At 40.5% G+C, this 14,800-nt stretch overlaps 1 protein-coding gene across 12 annotated transcripts in view; it reads left to right on the top strand.

Moving 5' to 3' along the window:
- The window catches only part of LOC132827004 (M-phase phosphoprotein 9), a 107,959-nt gene that overhangs the window by 52,040 nt on the left and 41,119 nt on the right, over positions 1-14,800 (top strand). For 11 of the 12 annotated variants that reach the window (XM_060843334.1, XM_060843335.1, XM_060843333.1 and 8 more), the window contains 6 exons: positions 2,472-2,559; positions 2,793-3,008; positions 3,185-3,232; positions 3,366-3,430; positions 6,714-6,818; positions 13,007-13,183. In XM_060843334.1, coding sequence (XP_060699317.1) covers positions 2,472-2,559; positions 2,793-3,008; positions 3,185-3,232; positions 3,366-3,430; positions 6,714-6,818; positions 13,007-13,183 — 699 coding nt within the window. The remainder of the gene's footprint in view (positions 1-2,471; positions 2,560-2,792; positions 3,009-3,184; positions 3,233-3,365; positions 3,431-6,713; positions 6,819-13,006; positions 13,184-14,800) is intronic. The other variant, XM_060843345.1, reaches the window with a different exon arrangement.

The raw sequence follows: 14,800 nt of genomic DNA on the forward strand, positions 1-14,800 counted from the left end.
GAGTGGCCTGTGACAAGCAGTGCCCTTCACATCAAGGGGCAATGCTGTGTGATCAAAACAGTGAAGGGGAGGGCAGGGACTAAATCAAAATGGAGTTGGAGGGGGAAATTATGCACTCCACTCCCTGCGGCGCCCACCTCTCCCTGAACAACTCCAGGGTGTTGGTGGACACCACGTACTCCTTCTCCAAGGACACCCGGGCCCTAACGTAACCGCAGAAGAGGGGCAGGCAGTCGGCCCTAACAACCTCCTCCACAGCCCGCTGCTTGGACCTGTTTATGGCCAGTTTGGCCAGGCCCAGGAGCAGACCCACGAGGAGGTCTTCAGACCTGCCCTCCCTCCTCCGTACCGGGTGCCCGAACATCAAGAGCGTGGGACTGAAGTGCAACCAAAAGCAGAGGAGGAGGTTTTTCAGAAAATCAAAGAGGGAGTGCAAACGCCTGCATCCAATATACACATGGTCCACGGACTCCACAGCACCACAGAACAAGCAGTTGGGCTGGGAGTCCATGAACCACCGCAATCTGCGGTTGCAGGGGACTGCTGCATGCAGCACCCTCCATCTATTTTAATTATATAGTGAGGTGATGGCAAAGTGATAATGTCAGTACTCTAATGATGTTGAATCCTAGGCTATTGTGTTGGGGACATAAATTCAAATCCCATTCTGGCAAATGGTGAAACTTGAATTCAATAAAAATCTGAAATTAAAAATCTTAGTCTAATGGTAAATATGTTACCATTGTTGATTGTCATAAAAATAAATGTAGATCACTAATGGCCTTTAGGAAAGAAAATCTGTTACACTGACCTGGACTGTCTGTATATTTAACCATCGATCTGTGGCAATGTGATTGATGGTTGACTCTTAACTGTCCTCTGAAATGCCTTTGCAGGCCGCTGAGTTCATGTGCAATTAGGGATGGTAATAAATGCTGGCCCAGCCAGTGACTGCAATATTCTATGAATGACTTTTTTTTCAAAAAAGCTTAGATTTCCAGGATACAATTTTCCAATTGGCAGTTGGCACAAAACAGAGGTATTGTGAACATAGGCTGATGGAATGGGCAGACATGTTGCAATTGTACCGTGTAAGTTGAATTTAGAAAGTATGAAGTCATTCATTTTGATATGAAAAAAGAGATTTGATAGGGAAAAAAGGAGAGAGGCAATACAAAAGGATGCAATTCTGTAGGGTTGCATGAACAGAGGGACTTGGTATAGGTGCACTGATGGTTCAAGGTGGCTGGGTTGGTTGAGAAAGTAGTTAATAAGGCTTTTAGAAGTGACCTATATAATGAAAGGGGAGTGGTCAGCTCTCTAGCTGAGCAGTTCAGCCCAGAACTAGTTAAGGAGTTCAGCAATGGACTGTGTGAAAACAGGTTGCGAAACTCTCTCTCCTTCTGCCCTTCTAACTTCGACCTGTAAGACTTTGTTCAATTTTTATTGATTTTTTTAAGGGAGTTTGCTTATTGGGACTGATGTGCACATTCGAACAGCATAATTAAGTCTGTTTTGGATAGACTGGGTTCTGAAGATATTCTTTATTCTGTTCTTTGTGTTTCATTTCATTAATTTTCAGAATAAATGTTTGTCTGTTTAAAACCTGGTAGTCAACCCAGCTAACTTACTTCAGGTAATTGTCCTGGTAAATGTACAGTGAAGAATTGCACAGTTATGGTCTAGTCTGCCTGCTTATGAATATTTTGAGTGGTCTGGCCTAGTCCATAACAATAAACAGAAGAATAGAACACAAATAGGAAGGGTTTGGAGGGATATGGGGTGGGTGCTGGCAGGTGGGACTAGATTGGGTTGCGATACCTGGTCGGCATGGATGGGTTGGACCAAAGGGTCCGTTTCCATGCTGTACATCTCTATGACTCTGTTTTGTGAATCTTTATAAAACATTAATTTGGCCTCAAAATGTTGTGTCCTATTCAGCACACGTTCTTGAGGAACGTTGTGAAATCATTGGAGAGGGTGTGGAAAAAAGTTGACTGTGAGGATCCAAGAATGAGTAACTTCAATTACATTGGTAGATTGAAGAAGTTGGCTTGTCCTTCTGGAAGACAATATTGAAAGATGCTCAAAACCATGAGGGCTTTTGATTTGGAGGGAAACTGTTGTCCATAGATAACTGGTTGAGAGCCAGTGGATGCAGATTTAAAATGACCAGCAAAAGAATCAAGTCAACGAGAAAAATTGTTATGCAGCATATGGTTAGGATCTGGAATATACTGCTTGATCTTTGTGGTGATTGACGCAATCATGGATTTCAAAAAGGTTTGGATAATTATCTAAAGAGAAAATTTACAAGCCTAAGGTGAAAAGCTGAATTATTTTGCATAAAGTCTGCTTAGATACAATAGGACCATTGGCCTTCTGTATTGTAACTATTCTAAGATTATATGATTGTTAATAGCTTAGTGTAAGTCTTCACACTATTGCTAATGCTTATTTTAAACTTTCAGGTGTGAACAACTGGAAAGAGCTTTAACTGAAGCTGGTAATCGTATTCAAGATCTGGAGAACAAGAACTACTTAATGGAAATGGAGTTAGTGAGTAGCTGTCCTTGAATAATGGAAGGAAAGTTTATGTATAAATTGGTGTCAGTATTGTAGTCAGAAATTTTGAGGATGCTGACCTTCTTCTTAAGTGAAGACCATGCAATTAGTTGGGTAGTTCTGTAGCACATGGTTAGAAGTTGGATAGTAGGTAAACCACTTATAGCTTCTATACAAAATACAACAATATCTTACTATTCAAAATTAATCTTGTTGTTTTGGGTTAGACTGATTGGCCAGCACGTTACGATGCAGTTAGTGCCACGGCCAATGCATTACAACAGCGTCTTGACGAAATGCGAAAAGACAACAAGGAGAAGGATAACATGGTCAACAAACTCAATAGCAGGCTGAAAGATCTAGAAGACGCCTTTGAAAAAGCTTACAAACATTCTGATAATAAAGACGCCAGAATGAAACAAGAGCACAAAATATTACAGAATGTAAGTTCTGAATTGTCTTAAATGAAATTGGCTTGAAAGAATAATAAAACCAAAGTTTGTATTCATGGTTTTTTTTCTCTGTAGGAATGCTCATTCTTTCATTAACAGACTTTGTAAATACAGTGTTTACATTTTGGTTCAGATGTAAAAGCTAATCTCCCCTTTTCCATTCGCAGCTACTTATAGAATATGAGTCACTGGGAAAAGAACATGAACGAGTAAAGGTAATTTCACATTCACTTGCAGAGTTAGGAGGCTGCTATAAAAGTTACTATTTATTGCTATGAACCCGAATGATTATCCTGACATGGAACATATAAAGGTTTGTGCTGTTGATATTTTTTTTCTTTTTAACAGGAAACTTTGAGTACAACAGAAGATAAACTAGTCGATGCAAATTCTCAAATCTCTGAGCTGAAAAGGTTAGACAATTGGAACTTGGATTTTGTTACATAATGCTGTAAAGCTTCTTGGGAAATTTAATATGGGCTTTCCTTCAATATAGTTTTGACGGTTAGGCAGATATATTTAGCAGCAATAATATTTGGAAATTTATGTTCAAGTAAGATCAGGCCACTGAATTCATTATCATCCCAGTTGTCCCTCGGTTTGCTGCCAAAGTGCATTTTTTTCCAACATTTTGTTTTACTTAATATTGTTAAACAATTGGTTGTGATTCAGGAGAGAGTGCAAAGGTTGAGCACTTCCCACTTGGGAGGGCAACATAGGCACTTTTCCCTGTATCTTTGCAGTAGCTTCTAATGGTCAATCTGTCTTTTAAGAGTCCTGTTTATTTCAGTATGTAATTTTTTAGATAAAAACAGAAAATACTGGAAAAACCCAGGTGACTTGCCAACATCTAAGAAGAAAGAAAGATATAGTGTTTTGGGTCTGTGAATTTTCATCACAACTGATTCAGTGTTTGAGGCTGTGTTTTGATACTTAATATTGATAAGAGCTACATTTTGAGTTAGTAATTTTATCTTACTAAGTAGTCTGAGATCGTTGGTGGGCAAATTGTTCAAAGGAATCCTGAGGTACAGGATTTACATATATTTGGAAAGGCAAGGACTGATTAGGGATAGCCAGCATGGCTTTGTGGGTTGGAAATAATGTCTCACAAACTTATTTGAGTTTTTTGAAGAAGTAACAAAGAGGATTGATGAGGGCAGAGCGATAGACACGATCTACGTGGACTTCAGTAAGGCATTCGACAAGATTCCTCATGGGAGACTGCTTAGCAAGGTTAGATCTCATGGAATACAGGGAGAACTAGCCATTTGGAAATAGAACTGACTTGAGGGTAGAAGACAGAGCGTGGTGATGGAGGGTTGCTTTTCATACTGGAGGCCTGTGATCAGTGTTGTGCCATAAGGATTGATGTTGGGTCCACTGCCTTTTCTTATTTATATACATGATTTGGATGTGAACATAGGAGGTATAGTTAGTAAGTTTGCAGCTGGCACCAAAATAGGAGGTGTAGTGGACAGTGGTGGCTACCTCCGATTACAATAACATTTGATCAGTAGGGCCAATGGGCTGAGTAGTGGTAGATGAAGTTTAATTTGGATAAATATAAGATGCTGCATTTTGGAAAAGCAAATCTTAGCAGGACTTGTACACTTCCTGGTAAGGTCCTAGAGAGTGTTACTAAACAAAGAGACCTTGGAGTGCAGGTTCATAGTTCCTTGAAAGTAGAGTCGCAGGTCACAAGTCAAGAGGAATCAAGGGTAGCTTTAGTTGTCATTTCTTCCATATATGAGAAAGTGAGGACTGAGAATGCTGGAGATCGGAGCTGAAAAATGTGTTGCTGGAAAAGCGCAGCAGGTCAGGCAGCATCCAAGGAGCATGAGAATCGACATTTCGGTCATAAGCCCTTCAGGAATGAGGAGGGTGTGCCAAGCAGGCTAAGATAAAAGGTAGGGAGGAGGGACTTGGGGGAGGGGCATTGGGAATGCGATAGGTAGAAGGAGGTTAAGGTGAGGGTAATAGGCCGGAGAGGGGGTGGGGCCAGAGAGGTTGGGAAGAAGATTGCAGGTCAAGAAGGTGGTGCTGAGTCCGAGGGTTGGAACTGAGGAAAGGTGGGGGGAGAGGAAATGAGGAAGCTGGAGAAATCTGCATTCATCCCTTGTGGTTAAAGGGTTCCTAGGCGGAAGATGAGGTGCTCTTCCTCCATGGTGTTGCCATGGTCGTGTTGCCATGGTCGTGTTGCTTGGTCGTGTTGCCATGGTCTGGCGATGGAGGAGGCCAAGGACCTACATGTCCTTGGCGGAGTGGGAGGGGGAGTTAAAATGTTCAACCACGGGCGGTTGGGTTGGTTGGTGCGGGTGTCCCAGAGGTGTTCTCTGAAACATTCCACAAGTAGGTGGCCTGTCTCCCCAATGTATAGGAGGCCACATCGGGTGCAGCGGATACAGTAAATGATGTGTGTGGAGGTGCAGGTGAATTTGTGATGGATATGGAAGGATCCCTTGGGGCCTTGAGGGGAAGTGGGGGGGGGAGAAGTGTGGGCGCAAGTTTTGCATTTCTTGCGGTTGCAGGGGAAGGTGCCGGGAGTGGAGATTGGATTGGTGGGGGTGTGGTCCTGACGAGGGAGTTACGGAGGGAGTGGTCTTTCCGGAACACTGATTGGGGAGGGAAGGGAAATATATCCTTGGTTGTGGGGTCTGTTTGGAGGTGGCAGAAATTTCTACCATATACAACTGATAAAGTAAAAACAAGACTGCGTTCCTCCAGGACCAGGTGCTACACGAACAACATAAATTACACAAGAGTATAATCATACACAGGTCAGCATAAAATGCATAAGAAAAGTGCAGAACATATAAGAGAGCACAGTAATTCCTGACAAGACAATAGGTATAGTGATGGACAAATTACAGTATAATAATGAATGATCATTAATAAACTATTGTTTTAGCAACGATTCGAAAAGTCCTGCAAAGAATTGCAGATGGAATACAGTGTTAAGGAGATTGATAGCTTGGGGAAAGAAACTGTTGCACAGTCTGGCCACGAGACCAAATTCTCTGGTATCTTCTGCCAGATGGTGGAGGGAGAAGAGTTTGAATGAGGGATAGTGAAGAAGGCGTTTGGTATGATTTCCTATATTGGTCAGAGCAATGAGTATAGGAGTTGGGAGGTCATGTTGGTTAGGCCACTTTTGGAATATTGTATGCAGTTCTGGTCTCCTTCCTGTTGGAAGAATGCTGTAAAACTTGTAAGTCTTTTCAGAAACCTTTCAAGGATGTTGCCAGGGTTGGAGGATTTGAGCTATAGGGAGAGGCTGAATAGGCTGGGCTGTTTTCCATGGAGCATTGGAGACTAAGAGGTGACCTTCTAGAGGTTTATAAATCATGAGGGGCTTGGATAGGATAAATAGACAAGATCTTTTCCCTGGTGGGGAGGATGGGGTGGAGGATAGGGAATCCAGCCCTGAAGGGCACACTTTTTCACGTGGAAGGTGGTGCATGTATGGAATGAGCTACAAGAGGAAGTGGTGGAGGCTGGTACAATTTAAAAGGCATCTGAATAAGTATATGAATAGGAAGGGTTTAGAGGGATGTGGTCCAAATGCTAGCAAGTGGGACTAGATTAAGATGTCTGGTCAGCATGGACGAGTTGGACCGAAGGGTCTGTTTCCATGCTGTACATCTCTATGACTCAATGATTCTCGTCATGATGTTATTCACACTTGCATTCCAGGGTTACTTCTAAACTTGAAGCTCAAATTCGACAAGTGGAACATGAGAGAAACTATGTGAAGGTCCGATCAGGGGCACATTGCTGTGCACGGACATCAAGCAGTAGGTAAAAACATTTTACTTTAAACAGCACTTATCCATTCCACTAATTGTGTTTTCTGAAATATAGAGAGGAAGGAAAAAGATATGTTCTTGAAGCTTTACATTGTGCACTTAAAGGGACAGAGACAAGAATGTCACATTTCAAAGTGAGCAATAGTTTCAGGATTGATTGCCAAATCAAGTCAACTAACCAAAAACCGGGGTGGGGGGGGGTGTGCAATTTTCATTTTAAGCTGTGCATATGCATCCAGAGTGACTAAAATGATTGCTATGTATTTTACTTATTTTATATTGGAAAATGAGCGAAGGTTTGTTGTATTGCGTTAAACTCTTTGAATTGAGCATCACCTTTTGTGGCTCTAGATTCACACTCTGGGAGTCTGATGCATTTGTTGCCAAGGAAAAGTGTGAGCTGAGAAAACGTGTGATTCTTTTATTTTACCTTTTGGTTCCTCTGAGCCCTCTTCCCGGTCAGCTATGTTTTTGCTCATTCCTTCCAATACTTTGCCAAGTCGTCAGCCTCCAGAGGTCATGGCCACCAGTAATGGATCTCCTGTTTGTCAATGCCTGGCATCTTCACATTGCATTTACTGCTGCTGTTGTTACAGTGGTTGGAATGCACAGGGCGGTTCTCCCTCTGGATCCTCCGCTCTACACTCGCAGCCATGCACCTAACCTCTCTACAGTCAACTATGCCTCAACTGAGGGCCACACACTCTCAGAACTGCAAAGGACCCCCATTGTGATCCAATGTCCAGTTCAATATGTGTAAGTTTGATGGATCAATGCTCTCATCCTAACCAACATAGACTTGACTTATCAATGAATATATGGTGATGGAATTAATGTGCTCCAGGACCTTCTGAGTTGGTGACTTATTCTTGACATCTTGGTTTGACAAGTTTGTGATAGAGAAGTTGCATTAGTTCGGCCTTTTCTCTAACCTACCACAGGTTGGCCAGTTGTTAGAGTGCACAGGGAATGAGATTTGGTAGACTTTAAGTTTGTCGTTCTCACAGGTCACCGTTATTCTGTACTGTTATATTCAATGTAGGCATAATTGCTGCAGCTTTTGTGATGGGTGACTGATTACTGGTGACTGTAGAGCCTTGATGTGTGATGTTACCATTAAGGCATATACATGATTGAGATGAAGGGATGGAAGCTATAGGTAGCTAAATTTTCTGATGATAAAATGATAGAAAAGTGAGTTATGAAGAGGGCAAAAGAAGCCTACAAAGGGATGTACATAGGTTAAGCGAGTGAGCAAAGATCTGACAATTGGAGTACAATGTGGAAATGAATGAAGTTGCCCATTTTGACTGAGAGAATAAAAAAGCATATTATAGGAATACAGAAACAGGAGTAGGCTATTCAGCTCCTTGGACCTCTTTCACCATTTTTTGAGATCACAGCTGATTTATGGCGTAACTCCATGTGTCTGCCTTTGGCCTATATTTCTTAATATCATTGTTAACGAAAAAAAACTATCTCAGATTTAAAATTAACAACTGATCCAGCATTCACTTCTATTTATGGAAGAGAGTTTCATAGAACATAGTTTCAAAAATCTACCATCCCTTGTGTGTAGAAGTTCTTCCTAACATCTCTCTGAACAGTCTGACCCTAATTCTCAGACTATGCTCCCTAGTTGCAGAATCCCCAACCAGTGGAAAATGTTTCTTTATCTACCCGGTCACTCCTTAACTGTCTAAATTCTAGAGAAAACGGGCCTAATTTATACAACTCTCCACGTAACTTAACTCCTGAAGTCCAGATATTATTCCAATAAATCCTTCAAATCCAATATATATTTCCTGCAGTATGGTGCCCAGATCTGTTTGCAGTACTTCAAGTAGGCCTAACCGTAGTTTTGTGTTACTACAGGGTAACTTGGTTATCTTTGTACTCCACTCCTCTAGATATAAAGGCCGGCATTCCAAATGTATCTAAATGATGAGAGTTGCAGAGAAATCTGGGTGTCCTAATACATGAATGGCTGAAGGATAGTATGTAAGTCCAGCAAATAATCAGAAAAGCTATAAGATGGAAAATTATAGGCCAATTAGCTTAACCTCGGTTGTTGGTAAAATTCTAGAATCCATCATTAAGGATGAGGCTTCTAAATTCTTAGAAGAGCAGAGTCTGATTAGAACAAGTCAACATGGATTTAGTAAGGGGAGATCATGCCTGACAAACCTGTTGGAATTCTTTGAAGAGGTGACAAGTAGGTTAGACCAGGGAAACCCAGTAGATGTGATCTGTCTAGACTTTCAAAAGTCCTTTGATAAGGTGCCACAGGGGAGCTGAGCAAGGTGAGGGCCCATGGTGTTTGAGGTGAGCTGCTGGGATGGATTGAGGATTGGCTGTCTGACAGAAGGCAGAGAGTTGGGATAAAAGGTTCTTTTTCGGAATGGCAGCCAGTGACGAGTGGTGTCCGACAGGGTTCAGTGTTGGGGCCACAGCTGTTCGCATTATATATTAATGATTTGGATGAAGGGACTGGGGGCATTCTAGCAAAGTTTGCCGATGATACGAAGTTAGGTGGACAGGCAGGTAGTACTGAGGAAGTGGTGAGGCTGCAGAAGGATCTAGATAGTTTGGGAGAGTGGTTCAGGAAATGGCTGATGGAATTCAACATGAGTAAATGCGAGGTCTTGCACTTTGGCAAAAAGAATAAAAACATAGACTACTTTCTAAGTGGTGAGAAAATTAGTAAAGCCAAAGTACAAAGGGATCTGGGAGTGCTAGTCGAGGATTCTCTAAAGGTAAACATACAGGTTGAGTCCGTGATTAAGAAAGCGAATGCAATGTTGTCACTTATCTCAAGAGGGTTGGAATATAAAAGCAAAGATGTGCTATTGAGACTTTATAAAGCTCTGGTTAGGCCCCATTTGGAGTACTGTGTCCAGTTTTGGTCCCCACACCTCAGGAAGGACATACTGGCACTGGACCGTGTCCAACAGAGATTCACACGGATGATCCCTGGAATGGTAGGTCTAACATATGAGGAACGGCTGAGGATCCTGGGATTGTATTCATTGGAGTTTAGAAGATTAAGGGGAGACTTAATAGAGACGTACAAGATAATACATGGCTTGGAAAGGGTGGACGCTAGGAAATTGTTTCCGTGAGGCGAGGAGACTAGGACCCGTGGACACAGCCTTAGAATTAGAGGGGGTAAATTCAGAACAGAAATGTGGAGACATTTCTTCAGCCAGAGAGTGGTGGGCCTGTGGAATTCATTGCCACGGAGGGCAGTGGAGGCCAGGACGCTAAATGTCTTCAAGGCAGAGATTGATAGATTCTTGTTGTCTCAAGGAATTAAGGGCTACGGGGAGAATGCTGGTAAGTGGAGTTGAAATGCCCATCGGCCATGATTGAAAGGCGGAGTGGACTCGATGGGCCGAATGGCCTTACTTCCACTCCTGTGTCTTATGGTCTAAAGCTAGTAGAATATTATCCTTTAATGCAAGGGGAAATCAATGCAAGAGTAAGGAGGTTATGCTTCTGTTATGCAGGACATTGGTGAGATTGCATCTGGAGTACTGTGCACTGTATTAGACACCATACTTGTGAAAGGATGTTAATTTATTGAAGCCAGTTCAGAGAACGTTTATTACACTAATGCCTGGAATGAGCGGTGCCTGCATTATGAAGAAAGAATAGACAGGCTAGGCCTGTATCTTTTGGAATTCAGAAGATTCAGACATGATTTAATTGAAAGGTACAAAATCCTGAGTGGATGTGACCAGGGGGATGTGGAAAGGATGTTTCCTGTTTTGGGAGAAATTTAGAACTAATGGGTCATAGTTTAAAAATAAGGGGCCACTTAGTTAAAATGGCGATGAAGAAACATTTTTTTCTGTGTTGGTTGTGAGCCTTTAGAACTCTTCCTTCCTCAGTGCTTGCATAATCTTTAAAAATTTTTAAGGCACAGGTAGATAGATTCCAGCTTACTAAGGGGATGAAAGATTGTCTATGCAAGAATGTGGAATTGAGGTTAAAATTAGATGAGCCAAGATCTTTATTGAATGGTAGAGCAGGCTCAAAGGGCCAAGTGGTCCACTTTTATTTCTTGTTTGTATATACACAAGCTTCAGAGCCAAATTATCACTATTAATGGAGAGTGATGTGTCAACATGCTAGACCAGGACAATCATTGCTGCAAATGTTCCTTGGTATGGAATGATGGTTTAGTAAAAGTAGCAGAGCCCAACTATGATGAGGACTTGGAGCACCTTCATTTGGGATCTTAGGTGGGCATCAATGAATAGCTTTCTGTCCATTCTGATCTGTAGATGACCTGGAGATATATGAAAGCAACAAAGACAAAGTTGTGCCATAATTTCAGTGCTAGAACACAGTTTGACCCCACTACAAATGTCAAAGGATTCCTGTGTTGCTTGGCTATTGCTGACCATACCCATAATCTCCTTATGGAAAGAAGAGATCATTTTGAGCAGCTTCAGTGGGCAGCCAGAATACGATTTCAGAGACAGGATTCATAACTGGCACAAGAATAACGTTGCTGATTTCCTCCAGGTAACATCCTAGACCACACATCTTGAACTGCTATTTCAATGGTCTTCTCTACATCATAAGGTCAGAAGTCAGGATGTTCACCGATTGCGATACTTCGAATATTGCAGCGGCTCCTGTACGTATGGAGCAAGTCCTGGACAACGACCTGGTTGACATTTAAGCAGAAACTGAATTGGATCAACCTTGTTCCCGTTCTGTTTCCTGCACATTGGCCAATTCACTATCTATGCCATTATACAACCTCTTAGCTTAACCAGCTTTTCCTATTTACTGGTAAATTTGCTGAAGTAAATGCTTGACATCTCTTGGAACTTAAATGTTGTGCCTATGCTGACAAGTGGTTAACATCTGGAAAGGAAATATCTTAAAACAGCTGGTATCTTAATTTGCTAAAGAACTGGAGATGTAATTTCCACAGTGCTTGCAAGAACAAGTTGAGATGTTTTGGTATGTGAATTAGAGCAAAGTTAGTTTAAAGCTGCCTTCAGGAATCAGTGGGCATGCAGCCAAGATTCCTTTGTTTTGCTGAACTTCCAAGTGCCTTACCAATTGTTGAATTCTCCCTTGTCTTGTTACTTCTTCCAAAGTGGACCACCTCACACTTTTTGCAAGATTAAATTCCATCTGCCACTGATTTGCCAGTCTAATCAACTCATCTATATTTTATTGTAATCTAAACCCTTTTCCTTGTTATTAATGGCTGTACCAATCTTTGTGTCTGCAAACTTAATTATCATACCCCCTCCCACAAATTCACATCTATATTGTTTATATAACCTGTGAAGTCTTTGGAACAGGGCAACTGTATAGACCAGTAGGTCAGGCAGCATCAAAGGAACAGGAGAATCGACGTTTTTGGCATTGATTCTCCTGTTCCTTTGATGCTGCCTGACCTGCTGCGCTTTTCCAGCAACACATTTTTAAGCTCTGATCTCCAGCATTTGCAGTCTTCACTTTCTCCTAACTGTATAGACCAGTGTACCTGAGAAGGGAAGGATGTATAGTGAACTAGGTTACCTTAGAGTGAAGAGTCAGTGTTAGTTGCTGACCAGAAGTGTTGGGATAAAACAGTGAAGTGGTTACTTAATACAGATGTGTGATGGATCCAAGAAGAAACTTTCTGCAGTTCTAGTCCAAAAGTTGAAGTCAAAATGACTGAAACCTACCAGGGTATGAGATAAAGGGACTTGGGTGTGAGTACTGTATGAGTGGTATGTTTTGGGTGCTATACAAAAACTATTTTGTTCAGTTTATAAAGGTGTGTTTTGGCAATAATGGAATTATGCTTTTACCTTAAAAATCTTTGAATTTGAATTTGAATTTGGTTTGTGAAATTGTTTATTTTGTTTTCATTTCTTTTAATAGGTTTCTATTTTGTTTTTAAAACAAAATCTACAGCATTGTGTTTTTATGTTTGAGCAAGACATCACTGTGTTTAAACCAAAACATGATCTATGAAAGCAGGTTCTTATCTGGGATCGGATTTATCCAGTAATAACAGTAGCTTGGATCTTCACACACCATTTAGAGAGCTTACAGTGTTTTAATTCCTTACTGAAAATATGAATTGCAAAATTGGGCTGCTCATAATTTTTTTATGTGCATGGCTTTCCTGAAATATTTTCTTTAATATGTTACCATAAACAGCCTTTTCCATCAACCTGATGAAAATCATTCTTCTACAAAAACTCTTCCTGAGAATGTTGCAAGACGCAAGTGGCTGACTCCAGGTTCTGACTATTCCATCTTCACAGGACAGCCCTTGGAAAATCACTGTAATGCTTGTAGCAATGACTTTGGGGAGACTAACCTGCAGCCCAGAAGGTTAGCACAACATTCTCATTGCAGTAATTCTTTCAGCTTTATACATTCATAACATTTGACCTTCAGAATATTTTGAAATGTGGAACAGAATGTTACTTTTAAAAGTAATGATCTCCCGTGAAATAGCTGAAAATAAATTGGTGATATAAGGCCAGCAATGTTATACCACATAATAGTGGATAGGCTTGTAATTTGCTGTAAAAATAACAGTAAGACTGATAATCATAACACATATTTAAGGGATGCAGCATGTAGAGATAAGGGAAGATGCATAGTTAAACATGAAAATTCACAAATCCCTATCTGAGATGTACGGTTCCATGATTAGCTTTGTGAACATGACATCTCATTTACTGACTCACTGTTGAAATGCATTCAGCTGCAAGATGTATCTGTATTAACATGGTAATTACAAAACAAATTTGCCACCGAATGTAAAAGCTGATCGGATGTAAAGATGTAAAGATCCTGTTTTGGAGGTATTTTAAATCAATAGATCATTGATTAAGCCTGAATTACCTTTCAGATTTTAATATGATGTACGTTAATTGCTGCCGATGATTCTCCTGGCACCAAAAAATAACTATATTATATGCAGGAAATCTCTTTTCTTCAGCTTTTAATTATGTGTTTCTTTTTAAAAGAAAAGTCAATTTTTAGTCTCCAAACTGCTTTGTTTTTCTTTCTCACTCTCTTTCACAATCCAATCTTTCTTTCTCCTTTTGTTTGACTTTCTGTACCTGATTTGATATTGAAATTACTGTTTCCTTCTCAGTTATTGTATTCTTTTATTTTACTTGTTCAACCAAGTTAAGAAGATAAAAAAAAATCCTTCCAATTAGATTCTTGATTCCTTTTTTCAGATTATTCAGTTTGCACTTTTAATAACGTGTAGTACAAAATACCATGGTGATTAAATGGGTAAATTCTGCTTAACTGGTGAAGTGTTTACTGTTGACTTCCTTGTACATCAAAAATCTGTTGGACTCTGCCTTGAATAATTTCCAAGATGCAAACTCCACTACTGTCCTTGAAGAACATGCCAACAATTAACAACACTCTGGAAGTTAAAATTACTCATTACCCCTGTCTTAAATAGGAAACCCCTTATTATTCTCTCGTTCTCGATTCTCCCATGAGAAGAACCATTCTTTTAATATCTACTTTGTCAAGCCCTTTTATTTTTATAAACATGAATGAGTGTAGGCTTGTTATTAATACGTTCAGGACAGAAAAACAGATTTCTAGCTACAAATGACATCAAAGAATATGGGTGTAATGCAGGAATATGGCACTGAGTTTGAAGATCAGTCATGAGCTAGCGTGGTGGAGCAAACTTGAGTAGCTTGAAGGTCCTATTGCCACTTCTGTGTTCCCAGGACACCCCTATGTGACGTCTTATGAAAGCTGTTTTGTAAATTTTAAAAGCACTAAATTTACTGGTTCTTCTATTCATTTTGCTTGTTTCATCCTCTGAAAACAATATTGTTAAATACTATTTCTGTTTCATACAATTGAGTGAAGTCAAGATGATTTGTTTCACTTGTTTTTTAAAATGCCATGCTGCTATTTGCTTAAAAATGGTTCCAGCATGTTTCCCTGTCAAATGTTGGGCAA

The sequence above is a fragment of the Hemiscyllium ocellatum genome, chromosome 24 (assembly GCF_020745735.1).
Source record: "Hemiscyllium ocellatum isolate sHemOce1 chromosome 24, sHemOce1.pat.X.cur, whole genome shotgun sequence".
NCBI lineage: Eukaryota > Metazoa > Chordata > Chondrichthyes > Orectolobiformes > Hemiscylliidae > Hemiscyllium > Hemiscyllium ocellatum.